At 42.2% G+C, this 24569-nt stretch overlaps 2 protein-coding genes and 1 long non-coding RNA gene across 3 annotated transcripts in view; 2 read left to right on the top strand and 1 right to left on the bottom strand.

The window, feature by feature from the left end:
• Nucleotides 1-1346, top strand: part of cplane1 (ciliogenesis and planar polarity effector 1) — a 36410-nt gene extending 35064 nt beyond the window's left edge. The window contains exon 49 of the mRNA XM_080743438.1: nt 338-1346. Coding sequence (XP_080599564.1) covers nt 338-502 — 165 coding nt within the window. The 3' untranslated portion in view covers nt 503-1346. The remainder of the gene's footprint in view (nt 1-337) is intronic.
• Nucleotides 1347-8465: 7119 nt separating this feature from the next.
• Nucleotides 8466-10082, bottom strand: LOC308299645 (dnaJ homolog subfamily C member 3-like; the record flags this gene model as incomplete). Its single annotated transcript, XM_080743437.1, has 1 exon — nt 8466-10082. One exon carries the CDS (start codon nt 10080-10082, stop codon nt 8466-8468), a length of 1617 nt encoding a protein of 538 aa, XP_080599563.1.
• Nucleotides 10083-10565: 483 nt separating this feature from the next.
• Nucleotides 10566-12691, top strand: LOC308299479. Its single transcript, XR_013962781.1, has 6 exons — nt 10566-10923; nt 11377-11481; nt 11606-11724; nt 11821-11956; nt 12211-12284; nt 12469-12691. It is a non-coding gene; the product is annotated as an uncharacterized lncRNA (long non-coding RNA).
• The last annotated feature ends 11878 nt before the right edge of the window (nt 12692-24569 follow it).

Genomic DNA, 24569 nt, shown 5'->3' with positions numbered 1-24569 from the left:
AAATAACAATTGCAGCAATTGTTAAAGTGCAACCACAGTAGTTCAATATCAATTGAAGCAATCAAAACAAACTAAACATTATTCACTGTAAATTAAATGTGATAATTAGATTGGCATAGACTGGAACACTCTCCGATACCGCTAGCACCATTTTGGGCAGTATCAGCAACTTCTCCGATACTGTATCGGTATAAGAACAACTCTAGTTATAACGGAATTAAACTATCTTTCATTTGGTTGGGGACCCACTGGCACCTTCTCAATGTCCCCACTTTAAAAATCCCTGCATTAGAAGTTTAGAGATGTTGTCGTTTCATGTGTTTGTTTTTCTGCTTAGGGTGTGGGTGTGACTGGGCGAACTGATGGTCAGAATGATGTGAGCAGACCAGGCACGTCATGGATGGATTGGCTGGAGAACCCGTCAGGAAGTGCAAGTACAACCCTCAGCAAACTGGACTGGGCTGCAGTTGAGAGCTTGGTAGCTGCAGAGGGGACTATCTAATTAGATTAAAGCCAAATTTATACATTCAGGGTTCCCACGGTCATGAAATTCCTGGAAATATTTTGAAATTAGAAAAATATTTTTCCAGTAGGCTACTGGAAAGGTTTTGGAATTTTTCAAGGGTCCTGGAAGGTCCTGGAAAAAATAGCTATGCATTGTCTTTGGTTATTGATTTTGTTAATACCTCTGAAATTACAAATTAAACATGGGCCAAATTGTCAAATATTTTAGGCAGAAATTGTGAAAATAGCCGATGTACATGCTCACAACGCCTCGCAACGTGAGCATGTAGATCTGCTATTTTCACAATAGAACAGTGTTATACAAAATTCCTCAACTCTTAGTGCTCGTCAGGGTGCCCAGTTAAAATATGATTATTTCGGGGGTCACGGCCTGAAAAGGTTGAGAACCACTGGCATACACAACCTGTCTTTGGGCATTGCGCATAGGAGTAAGCGACCTGTTATTGAGCTGAATTATTGTTATATAGTCCTGGAAATTGGGTTAAATATTCTGGAAACGTTTTGGAAAAATTAATTGGTAAAAATGTGTGGGAACCCTGTACATTGTTGCATGCCGGTGTCACACACCGAATATTGCTAATCTACAAGATCACAGTGCTGCGCAATGTGTATAAAATAATTACAAATCAAGTATAAGCCATCTCAGGAAAATAGATACAGAGCCATCAGCTGTCTTTATAGAGAGAAATTTCCAACCATCTCTATGTCTATCAATCAGTTTCATTTTACTATTGCCTATTATACTAATTGATTGATGTTTTCACATTTCATACTTTTTAGACATTTTATTTTAAATACTTGCGGAATTTGCTTGTGGAAACCGTACACTGTATAATTTCAATAAATCATTTAATCTTCATCGGAAACAAGAATTACAAGGTAAATAAATTGAGATTGAGAAATGTTATAATTTACCTTTCATATAAAGAATTAACCCAATGTGAAATGTGGAGTTTTGTGTCATGTTAGATTTTGGAATAAAAATAACTTTTTTATTTATGTGAAAAGTGGAGATGTTTTACGCAAGCCATAACCATAAAGAATTTGTTTTTTAGATTTCTAGATGTTTCTGATGCATTCAGAAACATCTGATCCTAATGAAAATAAAAAAGAAATACAGAATATCTGGGGGACAATCTATATATACACACCTACAATATATAGCCTGTAAGTTAATTTTACTTGATGAAAATGTGATTTTACGTGTTACTATATGAGTTGCTAAATTGAGAATTACTAATTGAGAAGCATATTTATGTAGTAAACAATAATTTATGATAACATATTCTAGTATGTTCTGAGCTGTGTGTTAGTGGTGTAATGTAACTAAATACATTTACTCAAGTAAAGAAGAATCTTGAGGTATTCTTTACTTTACTGGAGTATTTCCAATTTTCTGTACTCTACTCCACTACATCTCAGAAGCAAATATTGTACTTTTACTCCAATACAATTATTTGAAAACTTAGTTAGACCTACTAGGTACTTTGTAGATTTTGATTATTATTACAAGACATACAGTACATTAACCACTTCAGCCCTATACATTTAGGTCATTGGAAAATCTACAGGCATTTAAAAAAAAAGAATTCCATAACTGTCAGTTCCTTTGCACAAAGCATCTAATTTCTACATTCATTCCTGATTGACAGCAAGTGAAGTACTTCAGTTAGTAGTAGAGTCTTCTATTCTCATGTATGATGCTGCTTAGTTCCTGTTGGGTATCACAGAGCATATTCCTGTGCTCTGCTTTCTTTCCCATCTGAATGAGGGAGCCAATCTTCTTGTCTTTCCCTTTCTTCGGCTCCATTTCCTGGAAGTTCTTTTAGTGGGTTCGCTGTTTTTTGTGCGTTCTTTTTAGAGGGCTGTTGTGCTTTCTCTTGCTGGTGGTAGTCATGGCTGCCAGTTCCCACCTGATGTTGTGTGGGAGTCCCGAATGCTCCAGACCAAACTTGATAACAGCTAGCTTGCATAATGTCTTCATACTAGGACTTAGGTCTAACATGTACAACTCATCAGGTGTGTATCTGTATCCTCCAAAGAGGATGACACAATCTCCCACCATGCAACAGCACATCCTAGATGTCGATGGACGCGGACCTTTCCCTTTAGGCCCAAGTTCAACCTTCTTCCAAGTGAAGGTCTCTGGATTGAATTTCCACATATCATTGAAGCACCGGTTCAGGTTTTCACCACCAAATATGTACAGCTCTCCATTGTAGGCAAAGGCTGAATGGCCCTTGCGTCCTTCTGGAACAAGCTCTGCTGAAGGCGTGCTCAGCCAGCAGTTGGTGTCTGTGTCAAACACACTGATGTTGTTATAGATCTTGTACTGGTCTGAGCCCAGTCGGCCCCCAAATACGAACACCTTTGTCCCGATGATGGTGGCAGAGTGAAATGATGGAGCAGGTGCCGGAGTGTCCCTGGTGTTAATGAAAGACCAGACCATTGTGGTGGTGTCCAACTTGTAGATTCCAATAGTGTTCTGAAATCTCTCAACGAATCCTCCAAAGATATACATGAACTTCCCCAAGACACAGGCTGAGTGGTTGTGCATCGCTTCTGGAGCAGTCCCAGAAATCTTGGGTTTGAACCACCTGTGCGTGTCAATATCATATGCATAAATGATGTTGCAATACACCCCTGGATAGGTAAGCCCGCCCCATATATAGATGATGTCTTCTATTAGCACAGCTGTCTGGCCATCACGTGTGGACGGAACCTCAAGTGGAAGTGCACCTGTCACTGGGGGCAACTTCCTCCAGCGCAAAGGCACTGTATTGAAGATGTGCACTTCAATCTGATCCTTTCTATTGACGTTACAGTGTCCTCCAAAGGAAAACACCTTGTGTCCCGCTACCACAGCAACGAGATAGATTGTCATCGGGCCTCCTTTCAGATGCACCGTCCAGCGCAACATTTCACACTTCGGAAGGGCCCTAGATCACAGTGTTGCCCTGTAAAAGAATGAAGTCCTACTGCACGTGCTACGGTGCTACCACCTATATTGGTACAGCAGCACAAACATCAAGCAAAGACGTTCCTTGAAGCATGTAAGTTGAAGTCAGAGGAGTGCTTCACAACATGCTAATTGCGACCGTAAGGTCGCAGTTTAGTATCAAAACCTCCACCGGCCGTCCGTCGGTCGGTCGGTCGGTCGGTCGGTCACACGTCACACGTCACACCTTTGCCCTGCTCATATCTCCGCATCAGTATGACATCACACCACATGTGTACACAAACCTTTGTGTACGTTGCTGTGGCAACAGTCTGTTGTTGCTGGTCTGTTAGTGTACGTTAGCAACCACCTTAGCAACCATGGTTTTACCCTAGCAACCAACTGTTTACCATAGCAACCATGTTTTTTTACCCTAGTCTCAATATATTGAATCCACTTTCACGATGTAAAGTCCAGTTCAACATTTCAAACACCAAAAATGGTAAAATACCAAACAATACAGGTTCTCAGGGTTCTTGAAGATCATGAGTCTTGGTCAAATACTTCTGTTGGTTTCTGCACTGATCATTTATACAATTCAGCTGTGTTTGCTCGTGTCATCATGATGAGGTCATAAATCAGCCATGCCCAAATATAGATTTTACGGGTTTACATGCTTACTCAGTTATTCGTTATGTGAAAGTCCTATGACGTCTATGATATCTGACATCATCATACATACATTCCCTTTTATGCCCATAAATGGAGATCCCCTCTGTAGAACCAGCCACTGACATCACTGTAATGTCAGGGGAACCAAATCCCTTTTATGCCCATATATGGAGATATGGAGATCCCCGTGTTGCCAGGGTAACCAAATCCATTTTATGCCCATATATGGAGATCCCTGTGATGCCAGGGGAACCAAATCCCTTTTACGCCCATATATGGAGATCCCTTATGTCATCAATATTAAGCCCATATCTGTGAATATCTATGGGTACCAGATGTCTCCATATATGGTTAAATGGTCCGATATACATCACTGGCCAGAAGACCAAGAAATGGTGCAACCTCGCCCTTTGCTTTTCTCCCTTAGGCATCTTACTGGTAGGTAGTTTAATGAGGAATGCAGTATGGTGGTAGGTAGGTAGTTATGGCCTTTGATGTAAGATTTTCACTTTCTAGGATAACTATATTTGCTATTCCCAGATGATGCCCTTTTAGGGTACCCCTCATGCCCATATATGGAGATCCCCAGGCTTTACTAATTAACATAAGTTTTATGCCCATATATGGAGATCATTGTCCCAATGTCATCAGATATATGGGCATAAATGGACACAGGCAAACTAGATGGGCTGTATGGATATCCAGATGTGTGATGTAAGTGTTTTATTCCAAATGTGGCACCCCACAGACATATTTCCAGAAACAAAATCCCTTTCATGCCCATATATGGAGATTTCTGATGTCATCAATCCCAGGCCCTGTAAAAAACATGGTTGCTATGGTAAACAGTTGGTTGCTAGGGTAAACAGTTGGTTGCTAGGGTAAGAAAACATGGTTGCTATGGTAAACAATTGGTTGCTAGGGTAAACAGTTGGTTGCTAGGGTAAAAAAAACATGGTTGCTGTGGTAAACAGTTGGTTGCTAGGGTAAACAGTTGGTTGCTAAGGTAAAAAACATGGTTGCTATGGTAAACAGTTGGTTAGTAGGGTAAACCTTCAATGATTTTGACATCTTGTTACTAATCTGTCGGTAGATAATGCCGGTCTCATATAAGGGTCATTTGTGTACGGTGTGATGTCATACTGATGTCAGCAGTGTGACAGGAGATACCGATTAGGGAGTCTTACTGGTATAGCATGTTGTGAAGTTAGGTTTCACCAAGTGCTCAAGTGTTACTCATTCTGTTATTATACAGTATCAGTGTGTATGTGTTTAAAGTGATCCCTGACTAATACGTCAAATATGCCTTAATACATTATAATTGTCCTCTATAACTACAACGTAAAATTAAAAACACGTCAATTATTTTATTTATTCTAGAAATAGCTAATCTTTCACTCGATAGGGGAAATGCCTGTCGCAAGTTGATGATGTCATAAATGTCAAGTGTGATCTATCCCTATGGAATTTATGGCATGCATGTGAAAATAAAAACAAACTTAATACTTCCTATGGTTAATATGAGCAACAAATCAATATTTCAAATGTGTTTGTGTTTTTTTTTTTTTTGCACATGCATGCCATAAAAATGACACATGACATTTATGACATCATCAACTTCCGACAGGCAGTTCCCCTACTGAGTGAAAGATTAGCTATTTCTAGAAGAAATACAATATTTAAGGTGTTTTTAATTTTACATTGTAGTTATAGAGGACAATTATAATGTATTAAGACATATTTGTCGTATTAGTCAGGGATCACTTTAACACAGTGATGTAAACCAGTGCAGCCTATATGCATTTCTTTGCCCTTTTATTACTATTTTGAAAAGCATTTTAAAATAATTCAAATAGCCAATCTACATTGACATGTTATAAGCTTGTAGATCGGCTGTTTGAACTATTTAAAAATGTTTGTCAAAATAGTAAAAGAAAATAAGTTTAAGGATAAGGGGTAAGGCATGGATGAACATCCACGCCTGATGCTAAATCCTTTATATCAGAGGAGCATATTGAATTATTGGTTTAAATGATTCAGTAGCTATTTAGTATGAAAACTTGCAGCTCATGTCCGTCTGTCTGTTACACCTCATGCTCCATATTTGGGGCGTGATCTGATGTCTTGATGACAAAAGGGATAATACACGTCCTTGTCCCTTTTATGACCATATACAGTATACTGTAGAGAGCTCTGATGTCATCAATATTAAGCGCATATCTGGGAATGCCCATATATGGACATATTGTGTCAGTCTCACGTGGTCTATGACATCAGACATCTATGAAGACATTGGTCATCTCCATATTTGTGAAAATATGACCACATTTTCTTCAACTCAATCAGGTCGGTCCTTTTTTTGTTGTCAAAGTTGATCCCATGCCATAACGCTTGCCCAGCAGTCTGCCGTCACCCAGGCAGGCAGATGCGTGCACGTGCCCATGTGCACACGCTATGTGCGCGACCTCGCCCTTGAGGGCGAGGTCGCTTCTCTCCCTTAGGGGGTCTTACTAGTAATTTTAGTTTATTCTTTAAATGCTTCAGTCACTGAGAGACACCCAGTCAGAAGGGTGGGGTTTCATTACAGTTGTGACTTCAAAGAGATCGTCTGAGTAATGGAACTGTGAAGGAGGACAGCTTGTATTTGTATTGTTCAAATGTTCATGTACAGTGAAACAATGAAAGCAGTAGACAGTAGAAGTGGATCTCTTTTGTTTTCTTTTTACTTAAATTGGAAACGTAATTGTGAATGTAAATGTAAATCTTTCTGAAGTTTTCAAAATGACTGAACAGGACAATGTTCAAAGGAGGTAGAGCTTCTAAAGTCTTCCATGTAAGGTACATAGAAAGAAAAAGCATTTTAACTAAAAAGGGGAACTCCATGGAGCATATATCGCAGCCAGGTTGGGTGGGGTGGGGTGGGGCAATGGCCTACCCAGCGCTGTGCAAGTCACGGTTTGCAGCCATCAAGACCAGAGAACAGGGACGTGCTGGCCATTGGGAAGAGCGGGACAACTCCCGAACGGCCGGTCCAGGCCGGCCATTAGGAAAAATTTAAAATAAAATGTCGGCCTTCGTTCCATTTTGGGGGCTGGGCAGCCAAAAAGTTAATCGCTACTGTCGGGCAGAAATCTTGTATCTCCAGCACAAAAGTAGTGAAACAGCAGATCTACAAGCACACAACGCCTCGCGGTGCGAGGCGTTGTGTGCTTGTAGATCGGCTGTTTTCACTAGTTTAAATCATTTTTAAAATGATAAATACAAAACAAACGGTTTTGGATTCCACCCGACAACGAAATATAACTCATGTACAGTAATTGGCCCAGTGGCTTGTCACTTGTCATGATCTGAAATGGCAAACCTTTGAGTAGCTGCAGCGCTATAGAGAGAGATATCTCTCAATAGCACGCAATGAGGGCCTCTCCAACTCTTTTTCCCGGGCTGAATCAGAGGCCCAGCATGTCCCTGCCAGAGAAAGCTATGTTATGGGGTAAATAGCGTTTCTACAACATCCACCTCAACTTTTCACAAGTTGTGCCATTAAATAAACATTTTGGGAGCTTTAAACTAGCATGCAGATGTTTTACCTTCTCCCAGACTCCTTCATTTATGGGCACAAAAGGGACAGACAGACTCTGACAAAGCCCCCAAATGACACAGACCTATACCTTGGATCAGCTGTAAGGCTTAAGTGTCGCTGCATTTGTGGTTATGTGGCCTACTAGATGGTTGTTGAGAGGCCACTCAATATGATTCGGGGTCGATCAGATGATGCTTTCATGATTTTCGTAATCTTCTGTAAAATAGGCCTCTCACAAACTTTGGAATCCAATTGAAGGGAGAAAAAAAACTGGGGTACCTATATACAGTCAAAACTAAAGACCTGGCATGCCTCGCAGAAGTTGGACTCAATAGATGAGAGATTAAAAAAAAAAAAGCTTGTTTTCACATATATTTCTTTCTTTCTCTTTTTTTGTATTGTGGCTACGTCCTGTGTTGGTATGTTTAAGTTAATGTGATTGTTGTATTCAGTTATCAACTTGGAGGTCAGTCTATGATGCCAGCTCTATGGCACCTGTACATAGCAGTGCTTAGGTTATTGCGTTGCAGAAATGGGCACAACGTATTTTGAGGCCAGTCTATGACGTCAGTCACTCTAACATCAGCACTACGACATCGGTATTACACATCGATGTGAAGCATGCCCATATATGGGTATATGTGTCCAGGCTCCAGAGGGATAGACACACATACATACACACCTTCAATTGTAAATGAAAAATCCACAGACCTTTGGCCTCCATTATCCTCTTAGTCCACATCCACCTTCCTAATTATAGTGGAATTTGAAATGGAAGTTGTTACCAGAATCAAAGGGATGGAAGTGGAAGGGCCAGTGCACCTGCCCACCTTGGCCACCGTTCTGCTGGCTTTCTGGGTCCAGTGGGTCCTCACCAGCATCAAACTTTTGCCGCATCTCTGTGTTGGTCAGGACCTCTTTAGCTGAGGCGATGTCAATGAATTTCTTCTCTGCTTTCTTCTTGTCGGCTTCTGTCTGGAAGTTGTCCGGGTGCCACTGCTGTGCCAACTTCCTGTATGCTTTTTTTACTTCCTGCTTGTTGGCATTCCTCTTGACGCCAAGGATTTTGTAGTAGTCTCTCTTGTGGGACATCTTGAGCAGTTTCTGTGCTCGCTCCAGACCTTCTCTGATCTCATTACTGTCCCTGTCAAACTCCATGGCCTGCTGGTAGTCCTCCACCGCTTTCTCATACTCCTGGTTGAGGATGAACGCCTCGGCTCGGTCCCTAAGGATGTTGGCATTGTGAGGGTCGCTCTGGTGGGCGTCTGAACATATATCTATGGCATCGTCAGACATTTTAAGCTTGACCAGACAGAAGCAGATCCTCTCCTTGGCCAGGTTGGTGTAGTATGGGATGTTAGGCTCCGTCTTCATCACAGACTCATACTTGCCAATGGCTTCTTGATACCTTCTTGCCTGGAAGAGGTCCTGTGCCTGGTCCAGCAGCTTGCCGAGTTTCTTCACCTGTCTGTAGTGGCTGAAACACTCCTTATCATCCTGATCCAGCTTCAGGCACTCCCGGATTTGAGTCAGTGAGTCGTGGTGTTGTCCGAGGCTGTAGTGTAACATGCTCAGCTTTAGGAAGGCAGCGCAGTTGCCGTTGCGTAGCCGCGTTGTCACTCTAAGGTCGAGGACAGCCTTCTGGGGATCCTGCAGGTGGATGTAGCATTTGGCACGGAGCTCCCGTGACTCTGGATCCCACGGCGAGAGCTCTATGACTCGTTCCAGCATGGTGATGGTAGTGCTGTAGTGGCCCTGGTGATGGGCAGCATGGGCCTTTTCCTGAAGAGCCTCCAGCTCATTGGCTCTCATCAGATGCTCCTTGGCCTCTGCCTGTGCACTGTGTGCAGGGTTCCGATCCAGCACTGCCTGGAAGTCGTCCCTGGCCTCTTGGGTGTTGCCTTGCTTCAACAGGATATTTCCTCTCTGTATCCTGGCAGCCAAGAAGTCAGGCTTGAGCCGGACTGCTCTGGTCAGGTCAGGCAGGGCGGATTTGAATTTCCCCATGGCCAGGAACACTGCAGCCCTCTTGTAGTAGGTTAGGTAGTTGTCAGGGTCCCTTTCCACAGCCGAGTGGTAGTGGGATAGTGCTTCAGCGAGTTGACCAGCTGCCAGAAGCTTACGGCCCTTGTCTAAGTGCTGGTCAGTAATCTCCACCTGGGTATCATCAACGAGAGGCTTGCGGTGGCCCATCTCCAAGTGCTGCTCAATCCCCACATGGTTATCATCCAAGAGAGACTTGCTGCCGGGGTGCTGCTCAATCTCTGCACGGGATACCCATGTGGAGACACGACCCAGCTGGGGGTATAGGATGGTACACAACACACACAGACCTGACAGGACAAAGACACGGACCCACGATTCCATAGCTATAAGACTTAAACAACCTGTTGCCTATAGCTGAACAAGCAATTTCAATTGATATAGAACTTGATATTGTTCAACTCCTCATCATGTAACGCTGTGCTCTGACAACAAATAGTCCTGGATCAACTATTAGACAACTTCAACTTTCTCTTATAAGTACCCGTTGTCAGAGTACTTGAAGGCCAATCAATCGTGTATGACATCATTACTATGACATCAATCATCTCCATATTTGGGTATAAAACTGGGGTGGTGGGACATCACAAATGCAATATTACAAAGGCAAAGATTTCACAAATGTGATGTAACATGCACCTCATGTTTGTGACCCTGCACACAGAGAAATAAGGGTACGTTTCTGTACCCTAAAAGGTCCATTTGTCATAACAGTACCCTGTGATTGGTAGAAGGTACTTAAATGGCCCTTATGGTGACAACTGTGGACCTTTATTGCATTTTAAAAGGTACAAAATCATTGTTGGCCACTTAAGGTACATATTTGTACCCTTTTGACCAGGAGGAGGAGCTACTGTTTATGGGGGGAAATGCAACAGTCAGATGTAGTTTGTGAGGGAAAAGACAGTGAGAGATTTATCTTTTGCTTAGAGAGCAAACATGTTTAGCCTACTGTACCTTGAGATTAGTCATAAAATGTACTCATTGGAGTAAGAAGCACTTACAACTAGAAGTTATTCTGACTGTGACTCAACATGCCAGCTAACTACTTGCTGGACTGGAGTCTGGAGCCAAGAGCTACATGGCTGACATGGAACATTTGAATTATCTATTTTTTCTCAAAGTCCTGTGAAATCTGAAAGGTGTGGAAGACTGCAAGGCAAAGGTGAGAAAAACTCTGTGTTTTATTTTCTTCCAAATTGGTCAAAACTTTAATCTCAAGTGCTGTTTAGTGCTAACTGTTTGAAAGGTCAGCTGCTAGCAGCTTATGTTATCAGGTTAGAGTTAGCAGGTTGGAATGAATAACTAACTAAATGTAAGGGCATCTTGGCATACATTTGACATTATCCCAAAGAGTGAATAATTAGTTGTACACTAAAAAAGGTGGTTCACATAAATGAATTAACTTAAAAGTATAGCATTTCCTTGTTAAATGTAGTGGAGGGTAAGTATAAAGTAGCCACTCAGACATGTACAGACATGTTCTTTTAGAGTTGCACAGATCAATAAGGTACAATGTTGCCACGCAGGGTACATAAATGTTCCTTTAAAGGTGTGAAGGTACAAAACCAATACTGGCTGGTTAATGTGTTTGTTATTTTGTCATTATCTTTACCAGGGCTTGTGCAAGGAAGCAGGAGGAGAAGCAGGAGATTCTTGGATGACTTGAATGGAATGCTGCACTACATATGCATAGATTGTTTATGTACTTTCAAAACCAAAGGTATATTTTATGCTCTCAAAATATTTTCTCAGTTATTCAACTAATCCATTTTAAGCAGTGTATCCACCCCTATTTGTGTGACATCCTGTTTTGCTTCTTTTATACCATCTTTCCTTCTACCCAGGTGGGTCATTGGATGATAATGCCAGAGCCCTGTTTTGGATGTACTGCTCCAGAGCACATCTAGATATAAATGCACAAAAAGGCGGTGGCACTACGAGACCTGCTCTGAAGACCTGTCAGGTAAATAAACATTTCAAGCAGCAGGGAAAACACTTGTCCCTCATTGCCATTCAGGGATATTTCTTAATGTTTATTTGTTAATGTGCTTAAATCTAGAGAAAATATCTGGAGATTCACACCACTGGAGTCCATGTGGTATATGCCAGAAAACCAGTATTCAGCACTGCAAAGTACAGTCAAGTCAAGTTGGAGGATTAAGATGGCCTTCCAGACATCCCAACTGTGTTTACAGGTGACTTTATCCACTCTACATTGCATGTACTCAAAATTGGAAGTATTTATTGGATATTTGTAAAGTTAAAATTGTTCTGCTTGCTAAGAGCCAGACTGTCTGGTATAGATACTGTTCTGTTCCTCATGGATGTGCTGTTTTGAACTTCAAAGTGCACACTATTTATGCCTGTATAACATTTGTTTGTATTTTTAAGTAATTACTAGGTAAGAGTGACTTAATATTGGGTCTGATTGTATTTGTATTCCTTACAGTAACACAAGGCTGCAGCACATTACAAACTGCTATTCAAGGATCAAGCCTGCTTCACACTGGAATTCATTTAAAGGTAACTTTAGGCTTGAAGGCAGAAAGATAAAGTTAGCATTTGTGTGAATTAACTTCTGACTTGTTTAGGATTTATGTTTGAGCATAAATATGTGCAAAAAATAAATAAATAATGTTTTTTCTTTGTATTTTAAGATTTAGAACAATCCATTCACTACTTATACTTGTTCTTTGTTCCCTGCCAGATTGTCATGTTGCTGCATTCCAGCCATCAGTTCCTCATGGATACTTACTGCTTCAGACCTTCTGCATTGGACTTTTGGCATCAATCCAACTGCTCCTTAACTTGTTTGCCTTTCTGTGAGTTGTCTCATTTGTTCAAAGAAGGAATTACTTTTTTATGTGCGCTTTTAGAAATGTAAATATATTATTCTTTATTTTCATTCTATACTACAGTGAATGGATAACTTGTTGGAGGGTGTGACCTCATGTTTTTTTTTACAGTTTTAATAAATGTTTTATTGCAGATCTGACTGGGTTTTATTTTGTGTTTGAAGAAGATCTACATGTTGCTTTTTACAACCTGTAAAAAGGTTTCCAAGAAGGTACAAGATTTTCACTGGGGGTACAGAAATGGTTTAGAGGTACAAACAAGAAGGTACAATGTTGTCACTATAGGGGTACATAAATTATTTAGAGGTAAAAACAAGAAGGTACAATATTGTCACTCGGGGTACAGAAATGGTCCTTATAAGGTACAAACAAGAAGGTACAATAATGTACCAGTGTTAAAGGTACAATTCTGTACCCAGCGAGGGTACGCCCCCAGCGACGAAGCCTTTGTACCTTTTAAGGTACAAAACCGGCCCTTTATTTCTCTGTGTGTGTTCAGATCATGAAGTGGGCGGATGGTGGGTCACCATGAATGCAATGTTAACAGGCAAAACTAGACTGCACTCTGTCGAGGTGCCAACTTGCTTCTTGTGCACTCGTGACCATGTATGGGCTAATTGTCGTGTATCTGTCTGCTGTAGCCAATCAGGGACCAGCATTCTTGGTGATGTCACCATCAACAAGTGCGACCTGATATACAGTAAAAACAGATACGCGACAGATACGCCACCGAACACAGTACTTGTGCGCTCTGCTGGCGCAAGTTGGCACCTCGAGCGAGTGTAGTTACTTGCGCCTTGTGCACTCGTGGCCATATATGGCCTACTTGTGCACCAGCAGAGCGCGCAAGTACTACTTTTGGTGCTGTTTGGCGCTGTCTGTACTTTATGCATGTATTTGGGAAAGTTGGTACTCTGTCAAGGTGCAAACTTGCGCCTTGTTATTTATATCAGGTCGCACTTGTTGGTGGTGACGTCACCAAGAACGGTGCTCCCTCATTGGCTAAAGGTCCTGCCTTTGTACAGTAAGACAGAAACGGACTGCACCGAAAGTAATACTTTGTTGCTCTGCTGCAGGTAAAAATTTCACAAACGTGACATCCGTGACATAACATGCCAATGTAGGGAGACCACTTGAAGGCTGTGTAGCAGCATGTTTCCCAACCAGCAACAAACAGGTAAAGTATGACAGCTGAGAACTCTCATGTTTCCATTGTTGCTCAATGAGGCCAATATGTGAATAAACTAGAGGTGGGCAACGATTAATTTTTTTTAATCGCGATTAATCGCACTCAATCCTGGAGTTAATCGCGATTAATCGCGATTAAAATGGCTCATTTTAAGTCTGCCGAAGGCATTCAAAATTAGTGGCGTCCCTGAAAATCGCGGGCCCCCCTGCAAGGATGGGGGCAGGAGCCCTTTTGCAAATGATAATGGAGTTCTATCTGTCTGTCATTCAATGTTATATGAGATACATAAAGGTTTCCTGTGTAAATAAGGCGAAAAGCTTACTAGGATCTCCTTTGAGTTGATCTTGTACCAGTGAACTGTACTGTCATGAAACTACAATCAATCAATCAATCAATCAGTCAATCAATCTCTCTGGAAGAAGTTGCACATGAACTCTGCAAGACCACTCTGACAAGCTAAATGCTGGGTGCAGTAAATGTATTTGTCTGCAAACAGCCCAATGAGCCCATATTAACAGCTGCATGTTTATTTTATTTGTAGCCTATTTATTTAATAAAAAAAAAAGAAAAAAAAATGTTGGTGAACAAAATATTTTTGACAGTGTACTCTGTCTCGTTTTTGCAAAATCTCAAATTAACAACTAAGAACCAGCAGCAGCAGCTGCAGGCAGCACCAACAACAAACAAACTGGACCTAAAAAACCAACCAAACAAAATCAGAAACAAAATCACAACTGTAGTCGCTGACTGCAGCGAGTCAGACAGGCAGCCGCAGCAAGGGATGATGAGAGAGATCAGATTACACAACAAACACCAGCACGCAACAGCGAGGCTGAAACGCACAACACAACAAGTTAAACAACACACAGTGCAAGTTGAATCTTTATTTACCTGATTGCTGCTGCCTGCAGTTCATTTTTTCATATCCAGATAGATAAACGCGCTTCATTACGTGTCAAACGCTAAGTCGCTAAAACCGAAACAAACACACTGTCACGTCACAGCTGTGAGCCTGCATTCTGAAAGAGGGGCGGGTTCCCAAAGAGTGTACAAGACAAGTAAAGCACAGTGCTGTGACACAGTGACAGCCAATCAGAAGACGTCTCTGATTCAGAGATGTTTAAGTCAGGTAAGATGGCAGCAGACTGCCTGCGCTGTCCTGTGTGTGATGTCATTGCGCATGCAGCTCCCAGACCCAACTTTGATCCGCGATTAACGACGATATTTTTTTTTACCGCCGACAAGAGTCTCGCGATAACGCAGCACGATAACGCCGATAACGGCCCACCTTTAGAATAAACACAACAGGTTAGGACTGCAGTGTACCTGAGTTTAGATAATTTCCTGTGCATTCCTCCCTTTATTATAAATAAAAGAGAAACAAGTGATTTTCTCTTCCAAGCCTTAAGAGACAGCCTTCCAAGATGATGCCCCTCTCTCATGAATCCTCTGAGCTTCCTAGGCTCTTAGTTTGTATCATGTATAAATGGTGCTTTGCAATGTTCATTCACACACCGACGGCAGAGGCAACTATGCAAGGTACCGACTTGCTCATCGTAAGCGATTAGGGGTTCAATATTGCTCAGGGACACTTCGACAATCGACAGCATTCTCTACCTCTACCTATATGTAGAGCAGCACAACAAAACTCATTCATGTTGTGTGCTAAAACTGCTTGAGAATATGCTTCTATAAGCTACTATTACCAAGACAACAGGCAGTTGATTCATAATTCTGCCGTCCATCACAGCGTTGTTCTAACACCAGTGCAAGTGGGTTTCTATTTCTAAGTCACTGTTTGGCTTAGAAATGACAAAACAAATTACATCAGTATGTGTTGATCTAGAAAGGCTTGCCTGCTCAGTGCTCACTGTCGGATCGTTGAAGGCAAGTACCTTAATGGAAGCCTTAACCTTGTCCTCGTCTTACACCTATTGGCCTTGGATATCACAGAGGAAGAGACAATTTGGAAGCTGGGCATCCAAAGACCACTCCAGCCTACTAGATGACCTGAAATACAATAAATCAGTCTGATTTATACTAGCCCTCTTTTTGAAGGCTGTAATCAAGATGCATTCCACTAGATGGCAGTGGCATAAAATAAAAGGTGATAGTGTCACTAAATTCTCTAAACTAAATTTCTAGAGTTAACAGGATCATCTGTTTTTCTCCTTTAGAAAGTGCAGGCTCTATCATCGCTCTCTTCAAGAGTGCTACACTGCAATGTAACATGCTCCTAAAGCAATTTTGTGTAGAAAGTGTAGATTTCTGCATATAAGCTTTCTTCATTCAGAAGGCAATCAGTGTCAAATGGCTTTGTGTGCTACACTGCAGATGTATTCTGTCTGCCCCTGTCCAACATTTTTGATTAACTGAAAAGTTCCGGACCCTTTCACATAGGTCAGGGGTCTTCAACAGGGGGTCCGGGACCCCTAGGGGGTCCTCAGAGTTACTACAGGGGGTCCTCCAAATCTTTGTGTGATAGAAGCTTTTTTTTTTCCTCGTTTTTTATATTAACCACTTGAACCCTACAGTAGCCTCCATATTCTGAGAACTTTAGCCAAACATAGCAGATCTACAAGCTCAGCGCGAGGCGTTGTGAGCTTGTAGATCAGCTATTTTTGGCAAAGAGGTTTGGTATAGAGGGGAAAAAGATTAGACTAAGTACAGAGTGACAGATATTGACGGTTCAAGTGGTTAAATATCTGGAAACACAAATTTAGATTAACCCAAAAATACACTGATGATTGTGATGTCAAATGATGAAACTAAACTATATGGTATTTATGGGTTGTGGGGGGTACCTGCTTCATCTCTCTCTCGACTAAGGGGTCCCTGGCCTGAAAACGTTGAAGACCCCTGACATAGGTGATGTCAGGCTGGAGCTGGGGTGGAGGTAGATGTGTGCTGGATAGTGGCCTGAGTCAGACCCACTGCTGATAATACTCAGGAAGACTGGCTCCCTATTTGGAAGGCCCATCAGACTGTTAAAGCTGAAATATATAGGATTGATCCCATCTCACGTCTCTCTATGCCACCCTGGCCTGTGTTGTTTCTGTCCTAGGTTAATGCCTATAGTTTGGAAGCTTGTAGTTTGGCTATTTTTGGCACAGGACGACGTTGCAGCAAGTATATTATATGCCGTTCACCACCATCATCGTTATAGTTGTTGTGTGGACCCCACTTTTGAGTTAGAAAAACAAATATATGTAGTTATAGTGCTTGCTAGGTAGTCAGCCTTAACACTATAGCATGGCAACAATGCAGTCTTTCCTCTCTTATCCCTCCCATGATCATGAACTTCACATAAAGCCTCCCAGAACATGCCTTATTACCAACACAAGATGTTCTATGTAGCCTGTATTGGCTTGTAATTTACAACATACCCCCTCTATTAATGAACATATATTTGACTGAACCTGCACTCAAGCTTGTAGTTTGGCTATTTTTGGCACAGGACGACATTGCAGCAAGTACTTATATTATATGCCGTTCACCACCATCCTCGTTATAGTTGTTGTGTGGACCCCACTTTTGAGTTAGAAAAACAAATATTTGTAGTTATAGTGCTTGCTAGGTAGTCAGCCTTAACACTAGCATGGCAACAATGCAGTCTTTCCTCTCTTATCCCCCCCATGATCATGAACTTCACATAAAGCCTCCCATGCCTTATTACCAACACAAGATGTTCTATGTAGCCTGTATTGGCTTGTAATTTACAACATACCCCCTCTATTAATGAACATATATTTGACTGAACCTCCCTCAACTCTCATTAAAAATACCTTCTAGTGCCGACTCGGCATAACAGCTGCATGTTTTGTTCAAGATTAATTCCTTTTGTGTCAAAATGTTAGCAGCAAAATGTGTTCAATTGTAAATTGCCAAGGTTTCTCATGGCACTAAAAAGGTGGGGTTTTGGACTACATTGCCCAGTTTTGTAAAGAGACTCTTGTAGGCAAAAGAGTACATTTCAGGCTGTGTTTAATACTTAGAGAGCATCGTGTGTCATGCTTAGATCGTGTCAAAGGTCATATATCTCACCTAGACACAGGATCTGACACGAACTTTGACCTGATGGTCAAGATAATAGATTACATGTATCCCCGGAGCAAGCAGGGAGGCTCTATTAGCTCAATGGTAAAAATGTCAGCACAGGAAACCGGGTTCTAATCTGGGGTAGAAGAGGAAAGTTAGCGCTGCTTTAACACATTAAAACCAGGAAAGAAGCTGTGACATCATTTTACATTTTACATACATTTTTCAGAAAACTCTGAGAATTTAGAACAGTGTTTTACAACAGCAGCTCTCAAAAATACCAGATATAGGCCTATACAAGCTCACAGGGCTTGTTCACATAACATAATTCAATATATAACGTTTATGTATTAAACACTGACAGCTTAAAAACTACAGTGAATTACAGCAATAATGTTAAAATAATAATCCTTCACTTTGTGATATAAACAATTCTCCTTTTTGAAGCGGTGGAAACCGCTTCCAATGAATGGCTTTGTGTGTATCACGCCCATATATGGTCATTTCAGTCCAGAATGAACAGGTTTTTTCAAAAACACAATGTCCGTTACCTCCAATGAATCTGTGTACCACGCCCATATATGGTCATTTCAGTCCAGAATGAACAGGGTTTTTCAAAAACACAATGTCCGTTACCTTATGTCCATATATGGTCACTCCAGGCCAGAATGAACAGGTTTTTCCTGTCCCGTACGTGTAAAATATCAGTCCAGAATGAATAGGCTTTTTCAAATATGCAATAGGTCTCACTTATTGCATAGGTCTCACCTATTGCATTGGATTGGTGAAGCTTCACATGACAATTCAACCCTATAGGTAATAGCATGGTTTATACTAAATAATTATTAACTTTGCTATAGTCAGCATGGAGAGGAACATGTACAATTTGATCGTCTCATCAAATGACTTGGTTTCATGTGCTATTGGAGGTTTTATCTGTCCACCGCTTCACTTCGAACCGAGGTTCGTCTTGTTTAATTCTCCCTATTGATGGTATAAGACATATAAGGCATGATTAGACATTACAACTTGATAATCATTTCCCATTGTGTTAAAAGAAACACAGAAGGGGGGGACTTTCCTACACAACAACTCTATATTAATGACGCTAATGAAAACAGACCCCCTTTAAGGCGTCTGTTTTCATTAGTGTCATTAATATAGAGTTGTTGTGTAGGAAAATTCCCCCCTTCTGTGTTGCCTAGAACTGGAGGATTAATTGAGGGGTTATGTGATCAGTGACATCATGAACGAGCCGAGCTCATCCATATTTGGGAAAATATGGCCACATTTTGTCCACCTTAAACAACCAACCACAACGTGAGTCACGCTTGCAAATTAATTCCGTCTTTCCCTTTTATGCCCATATGTGGAGATCCCTGATCATATATGGGCATATATCAGTATTAAATTAATCCCATATCTGGGAATGCCCATAGCCTATATGTGGACACATTGTGTCAATATCATGGGGCACGTACCTTTTAGGCGAAGCCCGAACTGGCGAAGTGGGGAAATGTCCGATACCGTAGCGATCTGGCGAACGTCTTCTGGACAGGGCGTTTATCGTGCGCTTGCCCAGGCCTTACGGCCTGGGCATAAATATAACGATTGCATTCACCACGGCTTCGTAACTCGCGCGGCGCTCCGCCGGCCGCGCGGCCCTGGCCCGCTCTTCGCGGCCACTCGCGCCTGCGGCGCTCGGGGGCGAAGAGCAGGACCAAGGTCCGCTGGCCTTCGCGCCGCTTGCAGTGTCGTGGACAATCGATTCGCCAGATCGCTACGGTAGGAGACAAATCCCCACTTCGCCAGTTCGGGCTTCGCCAGAACAGGACTTTCCCATATCATGTGGTCTAGACATCTAACATCTATCATGTTTTGATTTATTTATTGGACACATAAAAAATGCATAGGCCTAACAGTACAAGGGTACAGCCAAAGCACTTTGGTCCAAAAGGATAACACTGAAGAAAGACCATGTGGTCTTATTTCCATGCAGGTCCCATCTCTGTCTCTGATACAAAACTGTAAAGCGGGACACACCGGCTCCGGCTGGCGACTACGGACAGCCGCCCACATTTTCAATCAACCTACCCACACCGGCAGCGGCGTGCGCGTTTTTGCCAACGAACCTAAGCGCAAAGGTGGGGGCGCAGGGGGCTGCAAGGGAAAGGTGCGCTTGTTTTCGGTGGAGATGACGGAGGCGTGCCGTCTCAGGCGACCATGAGCCACGTCACGTGAGACACCGCCGAGCGAGCGAGTCGCCGCGTCGAGCGTTGCGACGGCCGACTCAGCGCCGTTACCGAGTTATGTGCCGTTATGGACACTGGACAGAATAGTAAATCTTCTTTTTAATATAATTCATGTGTTTACTGGTGGCGCCATCATTTAAGCGTGTCTCCATTGAGCACATTCAGAGACATTCATATAAAACTATTAGCAACGCTGGACAACATTTACAATTTAGCAGACAGCCTACTCTTAATCCAGAGCGATTTACAATAAGCATGGTAGGCCTACATCAACAATACATCAAATGGAAAGAAATAGTAGGCTAATCTAAGAAAACAGGAAGACCAAGCAGCACCTATTCAATAAAAACTTCATAACATTTTATAACATAAAAATAAATTATAAAATGCCATCTAAATTACATGTATGGTCTTTGAGGGTAGGCAAGTGCTAGGGTAAGAGCTATGGGCTAAGGTGGAGTCTGAATAGTTGAGTCTTCAGACCACGGCGGAAGCTAGGGAGTGAGTCTGCAGTAAGTGCAATTGGGAGTTTATTCCACAGTTTGGGGGCCAGGAGAGCGAAGAGTATAGGACGAGTGGATTGTGGTTCTGGGGATTTTTAGCGAAGGTTCTGTCAGCATCTCCGTGTTCGCTGATCTGAGTGCATGGGTGGGGTTGTAGCCAGGGTTCAGTCAGACTTTGAAGGTATGGAGGTGCTATACCTTTGGTGGCTTTGAAGGCCAGCATCAATGTTTTGTATTCTGTGCGGGCATCAACCGGGAGCCAGTGGAAGTTGCAGAGAAGGGGGAGATGTGAACATTTTATCTGGTTGAAGACCAATCGTGCTGTGGCATTTTGGATGCCAGTGAGGCAGTGAGGAGAGAGTTATTACAGTAGTCGAGTATTGATATGACTGATGTCTGGATGAGGAGCTGGGCTGACTACTATGTAAGGAAGGGTCTGATCCTATGGTATAGAATGTGAACCTACAGGATTGGGTGACTGATGCAATGTGTGCCTTGAATGAGAACTGGCTGTCCAGGACAACACCAACCAAGGTTCTTAGTTGGAACCGAAGTCACAAAGGCGTTGTCTATTGAACAAACATATCACACATTACATTAAAATCTTAGTGTTCGGGCAATTATTTGGGGGCCATGTTACAACATCCTCATGACCCCCCCCCCCCCCCACACACACACACACACACACACACACACAATTTGGGAATTGCTGCTAGAGTAGTGATTCTACAATAAATTGGCTAATTTTAAATCTGATACGTGCAGAGCTACTGGGAAATGCTGCCACGCAACTGTTTTGTCACAGGCAGTGGTGGACAAAGTGAGAGACAGTGAAGCTAGTAAAAACTGTTGACTGGCACCAAAGTTCAGAATCTTGTCTGAATGTATGAAAAACCTTTCCCCCACAGACAGACCTTGTTGTCTCTGATTAGTTGCCTCCCAAGTTTAGATCCATCTGGAAATGGTTTTACAGTGTTCGGTTCCGGGACTTTCCTGGGGTGGACCAGGCCTTAGGTCCCTGCAGCCTTTCACAAGGTGCGTATTGCACTATAAATGCATGATGAACATTAACCAGAATTTCTGAACATGTGGTTGGTTGGCTCAATTCAAGCCTAAATCTCTCAGCGCTTGTGTGCCACTGCCAAGGCATGCACACAAACACACAGCTGTTGTGCTTAACTGAGTCTAATGTTGACGTTGGGACACTCTTTTACATCAATTGACCCTCACCCACCTACTGTAGAAGCAGATGGGGATGGCGTGTGTGTGTTTACACACAGTGTTTAATGGAAGCCATCATCAGAGACGGCATTCCCTCACTGTTTTTGGTAAGCAATGGGCTGAAATGGAGCAGGCACTCCCTTAGTAACAGCATTGCAACGCTACATTCAGTGTGATTACAGTGCATTGCATTAGCCTGTATGGTCACTGACATACTGGGCCTTATGACCTGTAGTGTGCCATGGTGTGCGGTCCACTGTCCCACTCTGGGGTCACACACACACACACACACACACACACACACACACACACACACACACACACACTCTCTCTTACACACACACACACACACACACACACTGGCGCTCTTCTCCATCTCACTGACTAGTAGACAGCTTTTTCAGCTGGGTTAAACAGAATCTGATCCTTTAAGAGGGCAGGGGCGTAGCCAGGAATTAAATTTTGGTAGGCGAGATGCCAGCCCCCCCCCCCCCCCCCCCCCCCACGGTTATAATTAAAACACTATTCCAGTATATTCAGTGTAAGGGCTAGTTATTTTCAAAAAGCACAGTATGGAGCATTACAAACAAGGCGAACATTGCTCCCAAATAGTGACATAGGCCTATTTCAACTTGTGATTACAACACTAGCTAAATTAGTTCAAAGTAAACTTGTGTCCCTTAAAATACATGGCTCACAACAACATGCGGCGGGGCTTGAGCTTGAAAATATCGATAATTTTGAGAGTGAACTACTCCTTTAATGAAATACATTTTATTTTTTATTTAAGGCCCATTCCCACTGGGCCAGATAACAGATAAAAAAAACTCTTTCTTTAGATATTTTTCCATTCAAAGTGGATGGTAGATACAGATAAAAAATATATCTACCATGCACAGATATTTGCCACAGGTACTTTTATCTGTGGTAGATATTATAGATATATTTTTTTATCTGTTATCTGGCCCAGTGGGAATGGGCCTTACATTTATGGAAGAGGCTTGCTTAATGAGTTTTAATATGCTACAGCTGGAGAGACAACAAGATGTCAATTCTTAATCCAGCAGTGCTGGATTTAAACAACACAATGATCACGTATTGTGTTTGGAAGCTGTTTACCTACTACATTAAGGACTTTATTCATTTGGAACAGAGGATATCCTACAGGTAGGAGGAAAGCAGAATGGATTTTGTTCAGTGTGTTATTGTCTCTGTTGTTGCGACTTGAGTTAAATAGCCCGGCAGCCCAAATTTACATATCTCTAAAAGGGTAACACTTTCTCAATGGCCAGGCCGCCTACTAGTCAATGAATGGAACTGGTTGAGCGACATTCTATAGGCCTATGGTCCTCTCCACACTGTAGGCCTACTGCCCAGTCAGGCCTTTACACAATGGAAATAAGAGACTTTTTTTTTTTTTTTTTTGGGGGGGGGGGGGGGGGGGGGGGAGATTTTTTTTTTTTTTTTTGCCAGATCATTTCTCAGTTGGTAGGCGGTCGCCTCGTTCGCCTACCGCTGCCTACGCTCTTAAAGAGAGTGTACTCTTACAGGTCTACTTGGTCCCATTTTACACCCTCTGAGTTAAATGAACACGATGGAGTTTACTGTGGTGGACCTTTTTTCAAGGCACTAAATCCCCCCCACACCCCCACCTCTTCTCCCCACTTCTATTGTAACAATGGACCTTTCTACTTCCTGCTAAAAAATGAGCATGCCCCCTTTACCTCCTGCTGTGTTAATGCTATTTGATATTGACCTGAATTGTAAATTCCACTCTGGTAAAGCGGTTGTGTGCATTTGTGCTGCTCTGTGTGCAATGCCGGTTGTATATGTGTTCTAGTGTCGTTTTTCTTCTTAGATTGTCTTTTATATATTAAACTCTTGAGATATATATATATATATATATATTTATTCCATCTCCGTCCGAACATATGTGCTCCGAATTATGTGTAGTTTAAGTTATGGGGTGTGCACACTGCACAGTATGTCTATATATCTGCAAGTAAAAACCTCTGCACCTGTTATAGGGCCACCAGGAGGCCGATTTTTGCAAGCACATTTTTTAGTGTGGTTTCCTTACAGGGAAACAAACTATAGTACTAGTGCGACTTTCTTTCTTTCTAGATAAACTTCTAGCCAATGAGGAAGCAGCATTCCCGGTGACCGTTATAGAGTAACCCCATTAACTTGAATGGGAAAGTGTAAAAACGGCAACTCCACAATCCTAGATTTATATTACTCCTACAGATTTTGTCCAAACATCACACAAATCGGTACACATGATCTCCATAGTCATGTGATCAAGACAGATTTTTCATAGTACATCCTTATTGGCGAAGGTTGGCTTCTAAAGTTTGCAGGAGTGGCCTCTAAAGTTTGCAGGAGTGGCCTGTTTTGAACAAACTTGTACTTGTGACCGTTTGCTATCAAGGTCCACTGATGCAGTGTTTACCCTTGGTATGAATATCGCCTGTTTCTGTAGTCATTGGTCATTTGCTCTCCAGGATGTAGAGGAAGAGAAATCAGATGTGCTTAGCAATGGTAGCAGTTCCTCGAGCCAATTAAAAAGTCATTGCGGCGGATGACAATGTTTGTTTTGATGCTGTTGCTCACAGCATGGAAGCAATTTAGTAATTTACAAACCATTCAAGCTTTAACCTCGGAGTGTGCAGCTGTTGTCCATAAACAACCAGACAGGCAAAGTCCTTTATTTGTCTCTATTCCTCTCTCAGAACGATTTAGGCAATGGC

This window comes from Nannobrachium achirus (assembly GCF_963921795.1).
Source record: "Nannobrachium achirus genome assembly, chromosome: 15".
Taxonomy (NCBI): Eukaryota; Metazoa; Chordata; class Actinopteri; order Myctophiformes; family Myctophidae; genus Nannobrachium; species Nannobrachium achirus.
This window is presented reverse-complemented; position numbering and strand designations above follow the sequence as displayed.